Below are 20846 nucleotides of genomic sequence, written 5' to 3'. Positions count from 1 at the left end.
GCTCTCCATCCTGCTTCCTCCCTTCTTGCAGTCTCCTCTCTAGCTGCTGCTTCTCTCTGCTCAGCTCTACCCTCCCTTGGGTAGAGCAGGGAACCTGGACCTCCCCTTTTCCTGGGGACCACCCTCTTACATCCCATCAATACCCCTTACGTGCAGGCCCAGGGGGAGGACTGCAGGTGCCCTGGGAGGCTGGCTGTGAAGGGCCTAAAGAAGGGAGGTCCCAGGCCAGGGGCCCTAGAGAGCCCATGACTGATGGGTGCTCCCAGAGGCAGGACCCACGGCCCAGCCGGACACAAGGCCAGACTGTCTTTCTAGAGGCTTGCTGCCTCTTGGGTTGTACCCAGGCCAGATGTGGGGGGGGGTGGGGGTGGAAATCCCAGGTCAGAGAGGGAGCATCCAGCCCTGTAAAGAGCCTCTTCTGCCTGGATCCCTCACAGCCTGTACTGCTGCACGAGTCCCGGCCTGGGGAGGGGGAGGGGAGGTGTCCACAGACCAGGTGATGGAGGCTAGGAGCCTGATTCCCAGTTCTGGGTGTTCCTATTACCTGAAGCTCCCCCATTTCTCTTGGGCCACCTGGAGGGCAGGTCTTAGGTTGGGAAGGCAGAGCCCTGGTCTGTCCCTTTTCCATTTTTCTCCTTCCACAGACTGGAAGGCTGGTGGGGTGCCCACTGCTGAGCCCCATCATTCACAATGCTCCATTGTCTTCCACATCCTGTCTTAGCTCTGAGGATGGAGTCCCCAGCAGGGAACCCCTCCCCAGCAGCCCAGCCCGCAGTGTGCCTCCTCAGGATTCTCCTCTCTCTTCACTGGCCAGTCTCTTCTTTCTGCTCTTATATCCCTCCCTCTTAATCTCCTTCCCCTCAGCCCCTCTCCTTAGCCTTGTGAGCCTCCAACCCTGGCAGTCTTTGTGAGTCTTTCTCAAAAAATGGTTCGACTAGGAAGGGCGCTGGGAAATCCAACCCCTTTATTCTTCAGAAAGGCAAAATAGCTCAGAGAGGGAAAGGTGTTGTCTAAGGTTGCACAGCAGGTGGGGGCAGAGCCTGGGTCATGGGAGCACACTTAGGGTTTGAGAACTGCCAGTGTGATGCCCAAACCCAGTGCCGAGCGCAGAGAAACCCAGCAGGCTTCTCTCCTGAGCCCAGCACTCTCTATTCCTCTTTCTTGCCCAGACTCCTCTCTTCTCTGTCATTGTGTCTGCTGCTTGGCTGACCCCTATCTCAGGCAGACCCGATCCTTGGGACACAGACCAGGGCTCAGGACTGTGACTGGGATGGGCACCCATGCCCACATGGACACAGACATGGGCGAGGACACACACAAGTACTTACAAGTCCCAGGTGAAAACCTGTCTCGCCATGGAGACTGCGCTGGAACAGAGAGGTGCCAGTGCCCCTTCCAGGAAGCCCAGGGCCTCTCTGCTCACTGTCTCTGTCCCACCAGCCCTTTTGTGATAGCTGAGTTTTATGAGCCTAGTTTCCCCCTCTGGAACCCCAAGAGCATAGCGGAGTCTCCCCCTAGTCCCGGAGTACCACTGTCAGTGTTCCTTCCTCAGTCTCCAGGAGGGACTCACAGCTTCCTATGACTGGGTGGGGAAGTCCTGCGGTCCCAGGGGACTGTGGGACAATAGGGAGGCGATAATACATGAGACATTTCGTCTTCCCCGGCAGGCTCCACCCTACTCTGACCTCCTGACCCTGTCCTGGAGGCCCATTAAGACTGGGGTCTCAGTCTGACCCCCATGCCTGCGCCCTCTCAGAACCTGAGACACCCACTCTAGTTCTCTAACTGGAAGCTGTGAGGGTGTCAGCATCACATAAACAGGGTGGTAGAGATTCCTGGGGTCTCAGGGATAAGCGAGCTGTACTGACTTTGGGGGGGCCAGGAGGGCAGTTAACACCAGGCTGGGGTGGGATTACTGAGGAGCTGGGAATCCCTAGCCGAGCCTCCTCACTCTCCCCTTGAAGTCGTGAAGTCAGTGCTGGGGAACCTCTCCAGGGAGCAGTAGAGAGGCTGGAGGGACAATTGGAGAGTCAAGTGTAACTAGCTAGCTCGGCCTTTGGCCTTCAAGGGGAAGGGGAAGCACTGCCTCAGGCAATGAAGTGGGTGGCCCTTCAGAGACTGGGGTGGAAAAGACTCCGGCCTGTGGACAAAAGGGAAGGGCCCTGGGGTCAGGTACTTATCTCTACCTTCGTCATTTCCTGTGCAGGACTTGGCCAGGTCAGTGGGGTCATGGCACAGAGGGAAGGAACAGGCCGGAGCCAATGTACACCAGGCCTTACAGTAGACTCAGGCACGCGGGCCACCTCGTCACGCCCTGGACTGCAATCAGTCCCCCACAGTCACCCTGGGAGATGATCACATCCAGACCATTGTGCCCCGTACAGGCCCAGTCATCCCAGGCAACACTCAGGCGCAGCTGCAGGAAGACCGCACAGGACACACGGGGACACATGGGACAACCAGACACCCTGCCACAGCCACACCACAAGCATTCACACGCCAGGTGCAGCTACTGTCACCCCTGGAGAGCCACAGATTCCAGCAGTCACGGGCAGGCGGCCAGGGCCTGGGTGCAAAGAGGGGGCACGAGGCAGGGAACCCAGCAGTGTCTCCCCCATGCCAGACTGCTCTCCCCCTGGCTCTCTGAGTGCCTGAGGCTGTTTATTTCCTAGCAGGGATGGGTGTCTCTCCCCCTCCCCCTCCCGGTCCCCACCACACGCTTCCGAAGCTGCCAAATCAAATCAGCCAGCCCCTGCGCCCGCGCCAGGCTGGCATGGCGGCCAGCAGCTGACGGGAACGGAGCCAGGCTCAGAATATCCCACCGCCTGTGCCTGTCCGATGCCCGGGTGCGCTTGTTGGGTGGGGGTGGGGAGGAGTGGCCAGCCCCTGGGCAGTGCTTCTCAGAGATGATGGGGTTTCTGGACGCCACCTGGGTGGTAGGCTCCCAGAGAAAAAGTGATGGGTCCGTGATGCACCTGCCAGCATCTGAGGAGCTGTGGATGTGGTGCTGATGGGACTCAAGTTGGGGGGTCCAATCAGTCCAGATGACTAGACAAGCTGGATTGGGGGCTCACACAGGGGATCATGTTTACAGAACCTGGCTGGGAACACAGCCTCGTGATTGTGAGAGCTGGCCATTACAAGCCCGTTTTAAAGGTGGGGAAACTGAGATTTAGGAGAGGATAGTGACATTCCCTAGAGAGAAGCCGAAGTGGAAGACGAGGCCTCAGAAGGAGTAAAAATGTGGTCATTTCCACTTCTTAGGAGCTCTAATCTGAGTGTGGCTCTGAGTTGAGGGGCAGGAACACACCAGAGCCAGAGGTACCCGTGGGAAACAAGGAGCAGAAAGGGAGTGTCAGGAGAGAGCAGGGTGCAATCAGGCCAGGCTTCCTGGAGGAGGCCCCCCCTGGGAGACAGCAGGACGGGGACTGCCGGGGCAGAGGTGAAGGCAGATTGGGAAGAAGGGGAGAAGGCCTGGCAGGCCTCAGCTCCTGGCCTTCTTGTCTCTACAGCTGGCCCGGACCTCTTTGCGAGAGAGCCAGTGCACCCAGGGAGTAGAGACGCCGGACTGGAGGTGAGAGCTCAGTGGAGGGAGGAGTGGGTGGGCTTGGGTGTGGGGGCACAGGCTGGGGGGTCAGTCTGGGCATTGCCCCCCACCCCTGGGAGGACTGGGAGGCTGGAGCCGAATCCCAACCCCACCCCTTTCCACCTTAGGGCCTCCCCACACCAAGACCATTCCCACCGACCCTTGTCTGTTCTTGGTAGCGGGGTTCCCTCTGACTGAGGATTCATCCTCCTCCCAAGTCATCTGGGCATCATTTCCGATGCCTCCCTCATCCTGCCCACCCTCGCCCAACAATTCCGTTTTGGTTTTCTGCCCTTAGTATTTCCTCAGTTCCTTCCCTTCTCTCCATTCCCGCGGCCGGCCTGAGTCTCTGACTGGTCCTCTTTCCCCGGGATGCTCACTGGCTGTTGCTTTCCATGGCCCCATCCTCCACGCAGTGGCCAGAGGCCCTTTCTAACATACACTTGCTAGAACTGGTCAATTTTCTGCTCAAAAATTCTCTGTGCTTCCCATGGCCCTACGCCCTCTGCAGTCCCAGCCAGGAAGGCCACAGACTCCTCTTCATCCATTTCTGCCCCCTAGAAGTGCTCTTGCTGGCCTCTTCCCCCCTCAGCTACCCAAACCCTTCTGGGCTCAGCTCTAGCCTCCCTCCTCTGGGAAGCCCTCCCTGCCCTCACACGCCCTCCTCTGAGCTCTCCTGCCCTGGCGCTCAGATGCCGGGGACTTGCTGCTGGCTGTGCCGAGTGCCCTCTTTTCTCCATTATGTGGTCTGTGTCTGTCTGGCTTGTCTTCACCTCTAAACTGCAGCTCATGAGCCCTAGTTGTGTGCCAGGTGCAGGGTTCAGTGAGGGCACTGCCTTTGATATCTGAGGTGTCATCCCTCGGCCCTGACATGCATTTGGGGTGCCTCATAGGAATCTTCAGCGCTCAGATGGGCCTTGAGCAATATGAAATGCGGTGAAAGTTGTGTGTGTGTGAGAAACGGGATTGAGTGGTGAGACCAGCATGCGCCCACTCGCAAGCCCAGGGCCTGGATCCATCCCTCCTCTGTGCCAGAGCTTTAGCCAAGCTTCCCTATTTAATCCTACAACCTCCTTGTGAAGCAGTGCTGGTATTCTTCTCCCTTTACATTTGGGGAAACCGAGGCCCAGTGGGTTCACACAGTGAATGAATGAGGGGGCAGAGCCAAGAATGACACCCAGATGAGCCTCCTTCTGTCCCTGCCCTCTGGTAAGATGGGGAAGAAGATACCAACATGGCCTGGTGCTCAGCATGGGCTCAACTGCCCCGATGTGGGGCTCGACCCTGGAGAATGTCCCTGCTCCTGGTTGCTGGAGAAAGAGGGAGAGGGGAGGGCCCAGGAATTCATTATTAATTTATTGATTGCCATGGCATTCCCCAGGGGCGGGGCTCCCCCCAGAGCCAGGACAGATGGTGTTCCTGGGAGCCAGCAGCGTCTCAGCAGCCACTGCCACCCGCTCGGGAAGACTGGATCTGTCATCCTCCCGGGAAGTCATGGGGGAGAGGGCTTTGGAGAAACTGAGCCCTCCTGGGTGGTGGAAGCTGGGCCCAGAGGGAAGGAGCTAGGCCCCAGGCTCCCTGTTTGCACTTGTGTGAACACCCCACTTCGCCTGGGAGGGGGCCCTGCCTCTCCTCCTGAGCCCTGCTGAGCCTCACTCCCGCTGTCAGGCTTCCCTGGATGCTCCTCATTTTCCCCCTTTGCTTGTCTTCTCTCTCCCCTCGCCTTTGTCTGGGTAATGCTCCCCACTCAGGCTGAGGATTTTGGGCCACAAGTCACCAGCTTTCAGCGCTATGCTGCTCGGTGACCCCACGCCCGCATCTAGGAGTCTACCTGGCCTCTAGGCAGAGCTCTATTTTAGGGTCCTGTGACACCCCATCCTGAGTACCTGGGCACACACTCAGTCCTGCTGGGGAGATACAGGTTGCCCCCTTGGCAGCAATTCCCCAACATAGGAAGATAGGACTAAAGAAGATCGGAACCCTGGAGTGTTGCTCAGGCTATAGGAAGAGCCGGAGGGAAAGAGGGAAGAGGGAGCCTGGTGCTGAGCCCCCCTTTCAGGGAAGACGAGTTGGCCTCATCTGGTGAACAGACGGTTCAGCTGGGTGGGCATGCGTTCAAGTCCCAGCACCACCGCTTCCTAGGTGTGTGACCTTGGGCCAGTCCCCACCAGCCTGCACATCAGTTTCCTCCCCTGTCAGAGCAGATCTGAAGCTCCTTCACTGTTGGACCCGACTGCTGCTGTTGGACACAGCGCGGCAGAGCCGTGGGGGAGGTTACACAGGCAGCGTGTGTGAGACGTCTGGCTCTGGCCTGGCAGGTGTCGGGGGAGCTGGTGCCCTCCCGCTTCCCTCCAGGGTGAGGTGCTTGAAGCCAGGACTCGGCTGTGCTCCCAAGGGGCAGGTTGCCTGGCCAGGGTAAACGGAGGTCTGTGGGCACCGAACACTGGCAGAGGCAGGACGAGAGCCAAGAGAGCAGGGCTGCCGGGCCCATTCCCAGCTCTGGGCATCTGTCATACACCCTCTTGGGGTGGCGCCCTGGTCCCTGTGCCAGCCTGCTGGCTTGGGGGAGGGGCCCTTCAGGCTCAGCCTGGAATCTTTTTTCAGGGTCAGAGCCATTACTCTCTGGATGTGAAGTCAGTGAGCTGAGCGCACTGGATCCAGGCACTCTTTGTGCTGGTGTAGGCCCAGATGGGGGTAGGGCATGGGGAAATGAGAGGTGGGAACCCAAGGTGGTGCAGGGCTGGGGGAGAAGCAGACATGGCCAAGGGCACAGGTATCCCCAGGTAGACACCCACCTGTGCTGCCCACACTGGCTCCTCTATTGCTGCCCATGGGATAAAGACTATGCTCCTTGGCATGGCCTTGCGAGTCCTACCCACTGGGCCCCTCATTCCACCTCCTGCCCCCGGCCTGGCAATCCTCACTCCCCAGGATACCAGCTCTTCCCAGCCTTCCTGACTTTGCTCTCACTGACTCCTCTCTGGAGTGCCTTCTCTTTTTCCTCTGCCTACCCCTCTCCACACCCCAGATTAGATATCATCTCCCCTGTGAAGTCTCCTCAGGCTGCTCCTTCCACCCCATGTCAAGTCAGTCTCTCTCCTTTTCCTGGGCAGCCGTAGCCCCCAAACTTCTCTTAGCTTACAGTCTGGTAACTTGCTATTCTCTGTGATTCTTCACCCTTCCTCTTGTAGTTGTAAACAGCTGGGGTGCGGAGACCAAGGCTGTGTGTCCTTTGTCTCTCCTGGACCCGCATGAGGTTGGCATAGGACTAGTACATAGTAGGTGCTTGTCAAACACATCCTGATATAATGAGAGTAAGTATGAGGGGGTTGGAATAGTTCCAAGAAGAGGCCAATTGCTGGATTAGAGGCTGTCGTGGAGGCTTCCTGGAGGAGGTTGCCTTGGAACTTTGAAGGATGAGGAGGGTCAAGGCCACTGACTGATGAGGTCAGAGATCAGTAGATAGTCCATAAGATGCCTGTAGTTGATTATGGATAAAACCACTTGAGAACAACTAGCATGGAGCAGGGACCGAGCAGATGGAGGAGCCTGGAACAAGGACCGCAGCCCAGAGTGGGTGGCAGAAGGCTGGCTCTGTGCTGATCACCCAGCGCCAAAAACCTCTCTGTCCCTGGGCCCTGGGCTGAGGAAGACTTGTTCTCAGAGTCTGAGGTCACCAATGGGAAATAAGAGGGTCTAGTGTGGTGGGATAGAGCAGGACGGGGCAGGAGTGAGGGTGGTCCAGGAAGTAGGATTGCCATGAGGGGATTGAGCAAGCCCCGCATCTGAAGGGAGCAGCTTGCACAGGGCATGCTCAGCTCTCCTAGGAGAAGACCCAGCATAAACCAGTCAAGTCAAGGTTACTGAACAAGGAGCGCTGGGGTGAGGCTGGCAGGGCTGCTGCAGGCAACACTGTGTTTAAACTTCTTCGGTGAGTGCTGCTACTTAGCAGATGTGCCAATCTCCTCCCGGTTTCTGCACATCAGGAGCAAGTGGCCTTGATGATGCCCTGGATGCCCCGTAGCCCAGAGGAACTGCTGCCAACAACTTGACCATGGCATCTGGCATCTGTGGGGGCCCTGAGGCCTTGCCATCTGTCTGTGCCCACCTGTCGGGTCACACAAGCCTGGGGTGTGCAGGGACTGGGACCAGGGAGAAGGTCTCAGCTGCCACCCCAGGCTTTCTCTCCCCCTGTCTGTCCATCCATACTGTCTGACAGAAGACAAGGCAGAGACAGGCAGACACAGATTCTGCCAAGAAGAGGCACAGGGGGCTGATACCTAGAGAAGACAGAAGTTGAAAACATGTCTCTGGCTTGTGGGTAGGGCCAGACCAGGGGGTCCAGCCTCCCCGAGTGTTTGGAAAGGAGGCGCAGAGAGAGGCAGGACCGGTGGAGGTGCACAGCAGATCCTGAGGCAACATTGGCTTAGATGATGTTCCTGGGAGGAGGCTCCTTGGCTGGCCCCTCCCCCACGGCCCTGCCTGGCCCTTGGCTGTAAACACAGAGAGAACAAGTTCCGTTTCCCGGGAAATATTTATCTCGGGCGTGTTGGGAGCGTGTGCTGGCCTCCGCGTGTCCTTCCTGCGGGCTGCCAGGGGCAGGAGGTGAGGGGACTTGGCAGCTGTTGGGGGCAATCTGTGGGGTCCCAAGTAGGGCCAGGAAGGGAGCGCCCTGAGGCCCCTGTTTGGAGCCAGAATCTAAGTGCTGGAATAGAGGAAGGGAGAGAGTAGCTAGGAGAAAAATCTGTTTTTCTTTCTACCACACAATATGACGTCTCCCTTGCTCATGCCCCTGTGTTCATCCCTGTCAGCCTGTCTCTTCCTGGTTCCTGTCTCCCAGCTTATGTTCCTATCTGGTGCCCCTCCCAGGGATACCTTGTCTTTCTCTTCCTCTGTATTTCCCAGTTCTCACTTGACTCCTTGGGGCCAGCCTGGTCTGGTCTCAAGCTGTGCAGGCAGTGTAGACACTTCTTCCAGGCTACCCAGGCCCTCTCCTGGAAAGCACAGGCCTGGGCCCCAGGGAGCAGGGCAGGGCCCCGCAGGCCCCTCCTCTGCTCTTCCTCCCAATGGAGCAGCACAGGCCCTGGCGCAGGGGGATTCAGGCCTATTGAATGGGGGGAAATCCCACAGGCTCAACCAGAATAAGGAGGGGCAGAGGAGCCCGGGGTTCCTGCCGGCTGACTCTTGGGCTTTGGGCTGTGTGTCTCAGGCCGGGCCAGGTCCGTCTGGGGCCCTGACAACAGGAAATCCTTGAAGGAACAAGCAGTGGCTGAGGACTCTGAGCACAACAACAGGAAACAGCCTTGACATGGGGCAGCAACTCTGGTGACTGTGCCCAGTGAGGTGGGGGTGGGGAGGGGCTTGAGCGACCAAGGTGATGCTAAGGGGCCACCTGGACAGTGGGGCAGCGTGTGTTCTGCTGAGTGTGTGACACTGTGCGTGTGATGTTATATGGTATCAGCATGTGACCTCAATCGGGGGCTACTGCGTGGAGAGTGGGTGAGTGAATGGGTGTGCCCCCGGGGTGCTGTGTGCTGTTGAATGTGATGCTAAGTGGTACTAAGTGTGTGACATGGAGGGCATGACATTATGAGGATCAAATATGTGAACATAAGCAGATGATACTGTGCACTAACAGGTGTGTCCCAAGTTTGTGGCTTCAGCGCCGACACTGAATTGTGAAACCGAGTGTGTGCCCCAAGGTATACAATCTAGTGAGGTGTGCAGCCAAGGGTGTCACACAGAGTGGCACACAGATTGTGATGCTGAGTGACCCAACCTGGCATTGAATCTGGGGTGCTATTTTGGTTGTGACAGTGTGGCATGTGAGCACATGACACTGTCTGACGGCCTCATGGGAAGACCCCACTGGGCTCAGGCAGCTAAGTGGCATGGTCCAATTTGTTTTCGAAAGATTGTTCTGGCTGCAGAGTGTATGTGGGGTGAAGTGGAGGCGCCAGGAGGATTCAGGCAGACAGGCTAGAGGCTACTGCAGTCACCCAGGCAGAGGGAGGTGATGCCTGGGCTAAGGGGATGGCAAATGGACAAATTTGGAGATAGTTGGGAGGTAGAAATGACAGAACTTGCTGACAAATGAGAGGAAAAGAGGGATAACCCAGATTCTTGGAGAACCAAGTGATGGGTGCTGGAACTTACTGAGGACGAAGACTGGAGCAAGGGCAGGATTAGTGGGACAGGAGAGGGCAGGGAGACAGAAATTGAGTCTTGTTTTGGACATAAGTCAAGGATCCAGGTGAAGATGCCCAGAGGGCCGTGGAGGCCGGGCTAGGAGTATACTAGGAGTTGTATGGGTGCTTCATTAAATCTAGCTGGGGTGACTGGGCGAGAACACAGCAAGAGAAGAGGTGAAGACTGAGAACTGAGCCCCAAACCCTGCACATTCGGTCCTCTGGAGGTCAGAGAGGTGGGAGGAGCAGCAAAGAGACAGAGGAGGAGCGGCCAGGGAGGGGAGGAGACCAGGAGAGTGATATTGGGAGCCAGGGGCGTCAGGAAGGAGACTGTGCTGGATGGGCCCCAGGGACCAGTCAGCCAGACAAGAACCATGCCGTAACCAGTGGGGCCAGAACCCACCTGACCTGGACGGTGGTGAGTGGGATGTGAAGACAGAGTGTAGTCAGCCCTTTGGAGATGTTTACGTGTGAAGGGATGCAGAGAATTCTGTAGTCACTGGAAAGAGGTGTGAGGTCAAGGGAGATTAAATTTTTTTTATTATGGAATAGGGAATATTTTAAACACACCTACGGATAGAGAGTTACCAAGTTTTGGCCATGTTTAGTTCTGCTGTCTCCTTTTATACCCTCCTTTTTCATTTTTTGTCCTTCAAGTAGTTTGTTTTTATTTAAAAATTTTTCAGTTTTATTGAAAATTAATTGACATATCACTGTATACATTTAAAGCACATCTAGCCTGATGGCTTGATTTATGTAATTGCAAAATAATCACCACAGCTAACATCCATCTCCTCACAGAGGTGCAATAAAAATAAATGAAAGAAGAGAAAGGGGGGGAAATCTTAACAACTTTCCTGTGTGCCTGTAGCAATGTTAGCTACAGTCATCGTGCTATGCTTTATATCCCTAGCACTTATTTATTCCTTTGGACCACCTTCCTCTAATCCCCACTCCCCACCCTCTGCCTCTAGTAACCACAAGTCTGATTTTTTTTCTATAAGTTTTTTTTTAGATTTTCCATACAGCATTTTTCTCTTACTATCTTACTTACTTCACTTAGCATGACACCTTCAAGGTCCATCCATGTTGTCATAAATGGTAGGATTTCCTTTTTTATGGCCGAATAATGCTCCAGTGTATGGAATATACATATATATGTGTACACACACACACACACATACATACATATATATGATCAGTTTTAGAAGTGTGTTTTCTTACTTCTATAAAAAATGCCATTGAAATCTTGGTAGGGGTTGCAGTGACTCTATATATGATTTTTGGTAGTATACTTTAACAACATTAATTCTTCCAATTCATAAACATTGGACACCTTTCCATTTATTTATGGCTTTTTTAAATTTTTTTCATCATGGCTTATAATTTTCAGCATACAAATCTTTCACCATTTTAATTAATTTTTCTCCTAAGTTTTTAATACTATTATAAATGCAATTGATTTCTCTGTTTCATTTTCAGAATGTTATTAGTGTACAGCAATACTACAGATTTTTTGTTTGTTAGTTTATCTTGCAACCTTGCTGAATTCATTGATTATATCTAACAGCTTTTTGGTTGAGTCGTTAGAATTTTCTGAATATAAAATCATGTCGTATTCAAATAAAAACAAATTTACTTCTTCTTTTTATATTATGACAGCTTTTATTTCTTTTCCTGACCTTGTTGCTCTAGTTAGGACTCCAGGAATGTGTTGAATAGGAGTTGTGAGAGTGGTCACACTTGTCTTGTTCCTGATCTTAGAGGAAAAGCTTTCAAACATTACCATTGAGTATGATGTTAGCTGTAGACTTAATTCTATATGGCCTTTATTATGTTGAGATACATTCCTTCTATGCCTTGTTTGTTAAGAGTCTAAATTGATGTTGAATTTTGTCAAGTGCTTTTCCTGTTTCTATTGAGATGATCATATGATTCTTTTCTTTCGCTTGATTAATGTGCTACATCACGGTGATTGGTTTGCATCTGTTCACCCATCCTTGTATCCTAGGGATAAATCCCACTCGATCATGGTTGAATCATCTCATTCTTTTATTGTTGAGAATTTTTTCATTCATATTCACCAGGAATGTTAGTCTGTAGTTTTCATTTCTGGCAGTATCCTTTTCTGGTTTTCGTGTTAGGATAAAGCCAGCCTTATAAAATGAGTTTGGGAGTGTTCCCTCTTCTTCATACTTTTGGGAAGCATTTGAGAAGGATTCGTATTAATTCAACTAAGTGTTTGGTAAAATTCACCAGTGAAGCCATCTGGTTCTGGACTTTACTTCATTGGGAGATTTTTTTATTATAGAGTCAATTTTCTTACTAGTAATTGGTCTATTCACATTTTTTATTTCCTCCTAATTTAGTTTTGGTGATTGTTTCAAAGAATTTTTATTTATTTATTTATTTAATTGAACTAACATTGCATTTTAACATTATGTAAGTTTTAGGTATGCATCATTAAGAATGTAAGAATTTTTCTATTTGTTTGTGTGTTGTCTAGGTTGTTGGTGTGTATTTGTTTGTAGTATCCTCTTATGATGCTTTGAGTTTCTGTGCTAACATTTGCAATGTCTCCTTTTTCATTTGTAATTTTGTCGATTTGGATCCTTTCTGGTTTCTCCTTGGCTAGTTTAGCTAAGGGCTTGTCAATTATGTTTACCTTTTAAAGAACCATCTCTTAATTTGGTTACTTTTGTCCATTTTCTGTTCTTGATTTTTGTTCTAATCTTATTTCCTTTCTTCACTAATTTCATTCTTGTCTTTATAGTTTGTTCTTCTTTTTCTAATTCCTTAAGATGTAGAGTTAGATTGTTTATTTTGGGATTTTCCTTTCTTCTTAATATAGGCATTTATTGTTATAAATTTCCCTCTTAGAAATGTTTTGCTCCACCCCTGCTTTATGTTGTGTTTCCATTTTTGTCTCAAGAAAGTTATTTTCCCATATTTTTAATTATGGTAAAATAAATATAAAATAAAATTTACCATTTTCACCATTTTAAGTGTGTTTTTTCAATAGTTAGTTACATTCATATTGATGTATAACCAGTCTCCAGAACTTTTCCATCTTGCAAAACTGAACATTAAACAATATTCCACCCTTGCCCTCGGACCCTAGCAGCCATCATTCTGCTTTCTGTTACTGTGATTTGGAACACTCTAGGAATCACATCTAAGTGGACTCATACAGTATTTGTCTTTTTGTTTGTTTGTTTCCCTTAACAGAATGTCCTTAAGGTTCAACCGTATCGTAACATGTGCCAGAATTTCCTTCCTTTTAGGGGCTGAATAATATTCCATGGTTTGCTGTCTCAGTGACTGACCACATTTTGTTCATTCATCTCAGTGGACATTTGGGTTCTTCTACCTTTGGGCCATTATGAATAATATTGGCAGATATCTCTTCAAGATCCTGCTTTCTTTTTGGGTATGTACCCAGAAATGGAATTGCTGGAATTAATGTTAATTTTATTTTAATTTTTGGAGAAGCCACCATATTGTTTTCCAGACCAGTTGTATCATTTTATATCTCCATCAACAGTGTACTAGAGTTCCAATTTCTCCATACCCTCACCAACACTTTTTTCTGTTTTTTTTTTTTTTCTTTCTCATAGTAGCCATCCTAATGGGTAGGAGATGGGATCTCATATTGGTTTTTATTTGTATTTCCCTGATGGTCAGTGATGGTGAGCATCTTTTCATGCGCTTGTTGGCTGTTTGTGTATCTTTTTTGGAGAAATGACTTCAAGTCCTTTGCCCATTTTAAAACCAGGTTGTTTGGTTTTTTCTGTTTGAGTTGTAGGAGTTCTTTTTATATTCTGAGTGGACATCAGGATATGATGTGTGACACCCTCCTCAGTGAGGGGGATAGTGATAATTTCACTTCATGTAACCATGTGACATCATGGACATTGTCAATGATTGTGGCTCAGTATGTGGGACATGCTTGTGTTCCTATGTGTCATCCTGGGGTGGTGAGTATGACAGAGAGGGAAGCTGTGTAGAATGAGAGGAGCACAGGTGTGCTGTGGGTGATGGGCATGTGTGTGTGTGTGTGTGTGTGTGTGTGTGTGTGAGATTCATATTGGCTCAACCCCTGTTTCAGTCTCATCAGAAGGATGGATATCATAGAGTAGATAGGGAGAAACACCCACTAGCACCAGAGATGTGTGGACACAGTATGAGCTAGATGAAGTCTAGGGAGGTGTTGGAGGCAGGAAAGGAGCATTTCTGTGGGGGGCGGTGGGTACCGGGGAAGAGCAAGGGTTATAGTGCCAGACAGCCCTGTCTAGGTGCTGACATTTAACAAGTCATTTTATCTCTTGAGCTTCAATTCCCTCAAATATAAAGTGAGCTTTGGGAGGGTTACATGAAACTTCCTGTGACATGAACGCAGTGCCTGGCACTTGACAAAGCCTCCGTGGTCTCTTGGGGATAGCCTTCCGCCTGTGCCCCTGCCCAGGCACCGAGTGGGAGCAAGAGTGGGTGTGCAGAGAGGGTGTACTGAGTGACTGATGTCATCTTCTCCTGTCTCCCTCTCTCCGCTGCTCAGCATTGTTGGTACCCACTCCCAACTTAATCCCACATCCTCCTCGCCCCTCCTCTTGCTGTCCTCACCCGCTGTCAGCCTCCATCCCAGATTCCTGCAGCCTCATTCAATTAGGCCGATGCAATTTGCTCAAGAGAAAAAACCCGTAATTTGGTTAATCACACCAGTAGGGGATCTGGCCTGGGTGGGGAGAGTGGAGATGGGTATGAGGCCCATACCAGCTGCTGATGGCACAGGTCTCCAAGTGGTGTTTTTTTTGGAATCTCTCCCCCTCCCCTCACCCCACATCATTGCCTTAGGCTTTATTCAGGAACCACCAGAATCCAAATCTTGGTCTAGGTCTAACTTAAGCTCCCCAGCTCCAACTCCAGAGGCTTTGTGATGGGAGCCTGAACTGACCAAGTCCACTTTTATCCTTGGGAGTGTCCCTGGCCCTCTGCACATAGCAATCTCCCTATCTGACAATGAGGGGTGGGCTGGAGTTGGGGTTTCTCTGAGCCTCTGTTTTCGGCATCCCGAGTCTTCTCAGTACCTCTCATGGCTACCACAGGGCCTTCACTTGGGCTTTGTGGAGGGAGACCTGGGAGGTGGGTCAAAGAGACAGAGCCCCTGGGGAAGCTGGGGATGTTTACCTTTGAGCCTCATCTGGAACTTGTGAGTCCAAGTTCCAGAATCTGAGACCCTCTAGTTTCTGGCTAGTGGAGGTGGGAGCAAGAAGATAGGAAGCTGCCATTTCTTGCTCACCTGCAGAACACTGGCTTTGACCTCATAGGTGTGCCTGGTACAGGGGTTCCAACATGGGTGGAGGCTACTGAGACCCAGCCCACCCTCCCCTGCATCAGCTCAGAAGGTTGGGAATCACCCCTTTCCAACTTGCACTGATATGGCCTGGCCTCCTTCCAGGAGCTAGCTCAGATGTAACTGGTGTGGCTCCAGTTCAGTCTTAGCAGCTCTGGGAGAAGACACCATTTTACTATTTCAAAATTTTTGTTCAAATATTATTGGTTCATCAATTGTTTACATAAATATATAATATTGGGGGTACAATTTCACACCTCCCTCTGTGCACTTGCCTCTCTCACCTTCCATCAAGCTCAGTGCAAGTACTTTGTCACCTTCCCTCCTGATCCTCTCCTCCCTGCCCCCATTCTCTCTGGTAATAAGTATATTTTTCAGCGTCTAAGAATTAGACCCTGACGTGTTTTGCCAGTTTGTTTTCTCTGGTTATTTATATCCACAAATAAGTGCAACCATCCAGTAACTGTCTTTCACTTTCTGACTTATTTCACTTAGTATAATCACCTCAAGATTCATCCTTTTTGTCTCAAAAGACATTATTCCATCTTTTTAAATAGCTGAATAGTTGTCTATTGAGTATCTCCTCCATGATTTCCTTGCCCAGTCATCAGTTGATAGGCATTTAGGTTTGTTCTAGGACTTGGCTGTTGTGAATGATGCTGTTGTGAACACAGGAGTGCATAAATCTTTTCATGTGAGTGTTTTCATATTCTTTGGGTAAATATCTAGCAGAAATATTGCTGGGTCATATGGGATTTCCATTTTTATTTTCTTGAAGAATCTCCGTAGAAGCTGCACGGGTATCTGGGGATTCCTTTCTCCACATCTTCACCAGCATTTGTTGTTTCCATTCTTTTTGACATCAGCCATTGTCATGGGGTGAGGTGGTAATTCATTGAGGTTTTGATTTGCATTTCCCTTATAACAAGTGACACTGAGTATCTTTTCATGTGCCAGGAGGCCACTTGAATGTCTTCTATGGAGAAGTGTCTATTTAGGCCTTTTGCCCATTTTTCAATTGGGTTTCTTTTCATTTTGTTGAGCCGTGTGAGTTCTTTGTATATTTTCAAAATTAACCCCCCGTTGGATGTGTGATATGCAAATATCTTCTGGGAGGAGGCACCATTTTATAGATGAGCAAACTGAGCCCAGGAAGGTTAAAAGCTTTTCCAGGGGCACACAGGTGATAGTGAGGTGTCAACCCAGGTCTGGCAGAGTTGATGGAGGAGGCGATGGGGGATGAGAATCACAACTTCCCCAGATACAGATGCCAAAACTCTCAGTCACACTCATTCACTTATTCGAAGACAAAAACAGCGTCAGGGGCGCTCACAGCCCCTCAGACAGGCAGCCACATGCTCACTGCACACGCCCAGGCTCATCCACACCAATGACCCAAGCCACACCCTGGATGACGCAGGTCACAGGGGTCGCCTGCTCATGCGGTGCTCCTGCAGGGAAGTGGAACAGGGTGCACAGGCACACTCCCTCGCACATTCTCCCACAGAATCCCAGCCCTACATGCTTTCACACAGACATTCCCCCCCTGACCCAAGGGACATATTCTGCTGTAGTCACACAGTGGTCCCTAGGGTCGTGCCTTACGGATGACTAATGGCAGGCCACAAGCATGTTCATGTCACTAGCAAGAGGGAGCGTCCTACAACGTGAGGGAGAAGGTCCACTTCAGTGAGAATATCCAGAAGTTTGCAGAAAACCCACTCAAAAGTGATTTTTATTTTCATTTCCAAGACAAAATTTAGATAGGGTCTTGGCAGGATGGGGGACGGTTGGCAGCAGCATCATCTTTTTAGGGTTCGGGGTCTAAAGAACCTGCCCAGGTTCTCAGGCAGAGCAATCTTATGTGATCTCCAGGGATCACTTGTTTACCCGGCCCCGGGCTGTGTGTCTATGTGGGGGTGTGTCTGTGTGTGGGGGTGTGTGCGTGGACACAAGCAGGCTGTGCGCTCAGTGGCTCCCTGATCCTTGGGATATGAGCAGGGAGAGTAGGAGAAGTTCCAGAGTCTCCGGATGTTTGTTTTCTGGCTTCCTGGGCCCTCCAAAGGCAAATAACATAGGAAGCCAACCTGCTTGCCCAGGCCGGGGGGTGGGTTGTGTGAGGATCCTGCCCTTGCTGGGGGCCTCAGTGACGGGAACCCCGCATAATGATGCGGCACCACGGAGGCCCATGGCCAGCCTCCTGTGGGCTCATGAGCCCATCATGTCCCCTCTTTGGGGCTCGGTTCCCTGATCTGAAAAGTAGAGGTGAGGCTGGATGCAAACTGAAAACAGGAATGTTCCAAGCCTGGGGTGCAGAAGAGAAAACCACACCTGGGGAGGGAAGATGAAACGGGTCAGTAGGGTCCAGAATTTAGGGGAAGGCACTGGCCCCAGAGCCCGCAGCGTCTCCCCACACTTCACCCCTTTCCTGGAGAAGGCAGCACATCCATGCCTACATCTTCTGGGAGCCCCTTGGCCCAGCCCTTGCTGATCTGCTGAGTGGAGCCAGTGGAGAACAGGACCAGGGCAGGAGAAGAGCACGGGGTGGGGACAGGGTGCTGGAGCAGGCCAGGAGGGAGGTCTGGAAGGACAGGAGGGAAGAAGAGAGGACCTTGGGGTACAGGAGATGGAATGGAGGAGCCAAGGCCCAGGAAGTGGGAGGGTTAATGTAAGGAGAGAGAATTGGGAAAAGGCTGGAGCCTGGAGCCTGGATCAAGGAGTTGGAGCAACAGCAGGGGCCATGGTGAGGTAAACCTGTGTTTTGTGCCAGGTTCTGTGCCAAGCACTTTATAGTTGCAAATGGGCTGGGAGCTCAGAGCCAATTTGGGGGCCCAAGGAGGCATGAGAGTCTTATGCGAGGGAGGGGGACAAGCCGACTCACATTTGAACAAAGCTCTGCAGGTAGAGGCTGGCAGCTCAGTGGTTCCCCTCTGGGGGCCATAATGGAGGGAGCCCAGAGGCAGGGGCATGCCTGACATGAACCCTGCCCGGAAGAGTCCTCACCCCAACTCCCAATACAGAATGGCTATTCTTAGGAACAATAAAAGTGTTCACACATTCCTGCAGGGGCAGGGAGAAGGAAGGGGGGCCAGGAGTCAGCTCAGCGGCGAAGGATGGACCCTGTTCCTCTCCCCAGCTCTGACTTTGTCTCCAGGGTCTTCCCCTCAGAGTCTGAGAGGCTCGATGACCCTGCCTGACCCTGCCTAACCCTGCCTCCCAGCCCCAGCCCCAGGATCCCCTCCTGGGGCTGGTCTGTCCTGGACTCAGTCATTGTCTCTTTCTCATACTCTTATCCCCTCCCCCCCGGGATTTGGGGAACAGCTGGGATGGGCCAGGCCCCGAAGATAGAGCCAAATACAGTCATGGGACCCAGCAGAGTGAGACTGTGGGAGAGACACATACCAGAGAAGACAGCGAGAGGCACAGAACCCGGGGAAGCTGTGAGATGAGACTGAGAGCTCAGGACAGGGTCCCAGGGAGGATCCTGGGGCAGTGGCTGCCCCTCCATGTCCTGCTCTGTTCCCACTGACTCCACCAAGCCCTTCCTCCACCTTGGCCCCCTCCCCAGCCTGGCCTGCCCCCCACCCCTCAGGCCCACATTAACCCTGTTCCAGGCCCTGTGATTTAGCATTTACCTCCCTCTCCAAGCGCTGTGTTTGGCACAGAGGGGAGAGGCAAGCAGTCCTATTTCTGGCCTCAATGAAGACACTCAGCCCGACATCACATCTTAGAGGGGCTCATCCCATCTCTGGCCAAGGCAAGGTCTTGGTAGGACCCCAAAGACAAGTGGTGCTGGGGTCAGGGGGAACCTAGTGTGTTCCAAAGGACTCTGGATTAGGGCATGGTCATCCTGACTCTAGAAGAGACCATGGCAAGTCCTTTCCTGTCTCCCTGGTCTCAGCCTACCTGCACCAAGTTGGGGTTCCATGATGCCTGAGACTGTAGAATTCTCAGGTCCTGTGGGAATTCTCAGGAAAATAAATGACCTACCCAGGAAGGCTGCCTGGAGGAGGTGACTGGATTCATGAAAGAGGATGATGGTGAGAGTGGGCCTTTCAGAGGAAGCCACTCCCTCCTGCATGCTGTCCCTGATGCACTGGGAGATAATCTTGAAGCAGGAAAGGCAGCCTAGCCTGCAGAGGTGTCATGGAAAGGTTGCTGGAAACTCTCAGCACAAGGCACCCTCATGCCTCATGCCCCTCTAAGATAGCCACTGTGCCAGACTTAGGACACTTGGAGAGATGTCAGGTGTCTTCCCTGCCTGGGAGTCTCCAGGTCATGGGGTCCACTCGTCTGCTTGGTGATGACATGTACCCCTCACAGCCCAACCCTGGAGGCCACATGATCATTTTCTAACTCAGCAGACATCTCCTGACACCTGTGATGGACTGGGTCACGCTGGTGACTTAGAGAGGAACAGGGCATAACCTCTGTCCTCTAAAATCTCCCAGTCCAATAGGGGAGCCGGGTGAGAAATAATTGCATCGTGTTACACATGCCAGGCCATGATGAGGGAGCACAGGGCTAAGAGCCCCTGATGGGAAGGTCAGATTTGCCCAAGAGAGGAAGGAACGACCAAATAAATATTCCTGGAAGGAGCCCCAGAGAAGGGAAGTCTATTATTCATTCATTTATTCAGTCAGTCAGTCAAGCATCCCGTTGTTCCCTTGGCCATCGTTTCTTGAGACAAACTCTTTTTTGACACTGGCCTAGTTGGTAACTCAGCTCCATTCTTCTCTCCTGCTTGGGCCCCTGTGCGTGCCTGGGAGGCTCTTGGGCTTGTTTTGTTGGCTCTCAGCCCATCATAAAGTCTGCGGGAGGAGGTGACTGAGGAGGATGAAAGAATCAAGGGTCATGGATCCCAGAGCGGGAGGCCAAGCTGGCCCAGCCCTTTCCCCAGGTCACAGACGCCCAGCAGGGCCCCAGTCCATGCTCATACACCCTTGGGGACAGCGCGCTCACTCCTCCCCTTGCCCAGCTTCTCTTGCGTGGCACGACCTGCTCCCAGCGTGCTCTCATCTGCCTCCCATGACCGCCCCCTGCGCTAGGAGTGGACGCGAGAGGCTCCAGGTGGCTAAGATGATGGAGGTGGTGATGATGAGGGGGCCGCTAGTGTTGAGCTTGGGAGGAGAGTGTGGCTGATGGGGATGGAGGTGACAATTGGCTCTGCCAGGTGGTGGAGGAAGCACCTCAAGGTGGGGAGGGGATGAGAGAGGCCTTGAGCCTGTCCGGCCCCCCTTGATCTTAGGCCTGCCACCTATATCCTCATCCCCATGCTCGGCTCTTGTGTCCTTCCTGGGCCTCCCCCAGCTGTTCCACATCCCCTCCTCTCCTGAGGGCAGACCCTATGCTAGGGACCGAGGGACCCCCGCAAGTCAGGCCCCCACAGAATTGATTTTTCACTCAGTGCCTGCCTTCCCTCTCCAGCTCTTCCATTCTCACCCTTCATCCACCCCCAAATCTGGGGAAGGGGTTCCCTATCTGGGATGATCAGGAGGGCATTCTAGAGGAGGCGGGAGCTGGAGTAGATGGTGAGACTGATTAGCAAGGGTGAGGGCCCAGGAGGAGCTGGTTGTGAATATTGAGGGGAAGAGCCAGCTCTGTGGGGGCCAAGCTTGCTGGGAGGTGGGAGGCACCCGTGGGGGTGGGGGTGGGGGGCGCCAGGACTGGGCTCAGGTGTATTCTACAGTGCACGTGTCTCCAGTGTGGCTCAGAGGCTGGA

The 20846-nt window shown here is 52.1% G+C and overlaps 1 protein-coding gene across 6 annotated transcripts in view; it reads left to right on the top strand.

The window, feature by feature from the left end:
- The window catches only part of PDE2A (phosphodiesterase 2A), an 82160-nt gene that overhangs the window by 10829 nt on the left and 50485 nt on the right, over positions 1–20846 (top strand). For 3 of the 6 annotated variants that reach the window (XM_054699514.1, XM_054699513.1, XM_037522914.2), the window contains exon 3: positions 3513–3574. The exons of 1 other annotated variant lie outside the window; for it this stretch is intronic. In XM_054699514.1, the coding sequence (XP_054555489.1) occupies positions 3513–3574 (62 nt within the window). Of the gene's footprint in view, positions 1–2385; positions 2504–3512; positions 3575–20846 lie in introns of those variants that run through there. 2 more of the 6 variants (XM_054699515.1, XM_054699512.1) reach the window with 2 other exon arrangements.

Source organism: Talpa occidentalis, unplaced genomic scaffold (genome assembly GCF_014898055.3).
Source record: "Talpa occidentalis isolate TD23 unplaced genomic scaffold, MPIMG_talOcc4v2.1 talOcc4.3, whole genome shotgun sequence".
NCBI classification, from domain to species: Eukaryota; Metazoa; Chordata; class Mammalia; order Eulipotyphla; family Talpidae; genus Talpa; species Talpa occidentalis.
Note: the sequence above shows the minus strand (reverse complement) of the source record. Positions and strands in the feature narration are given on the sequence as shown.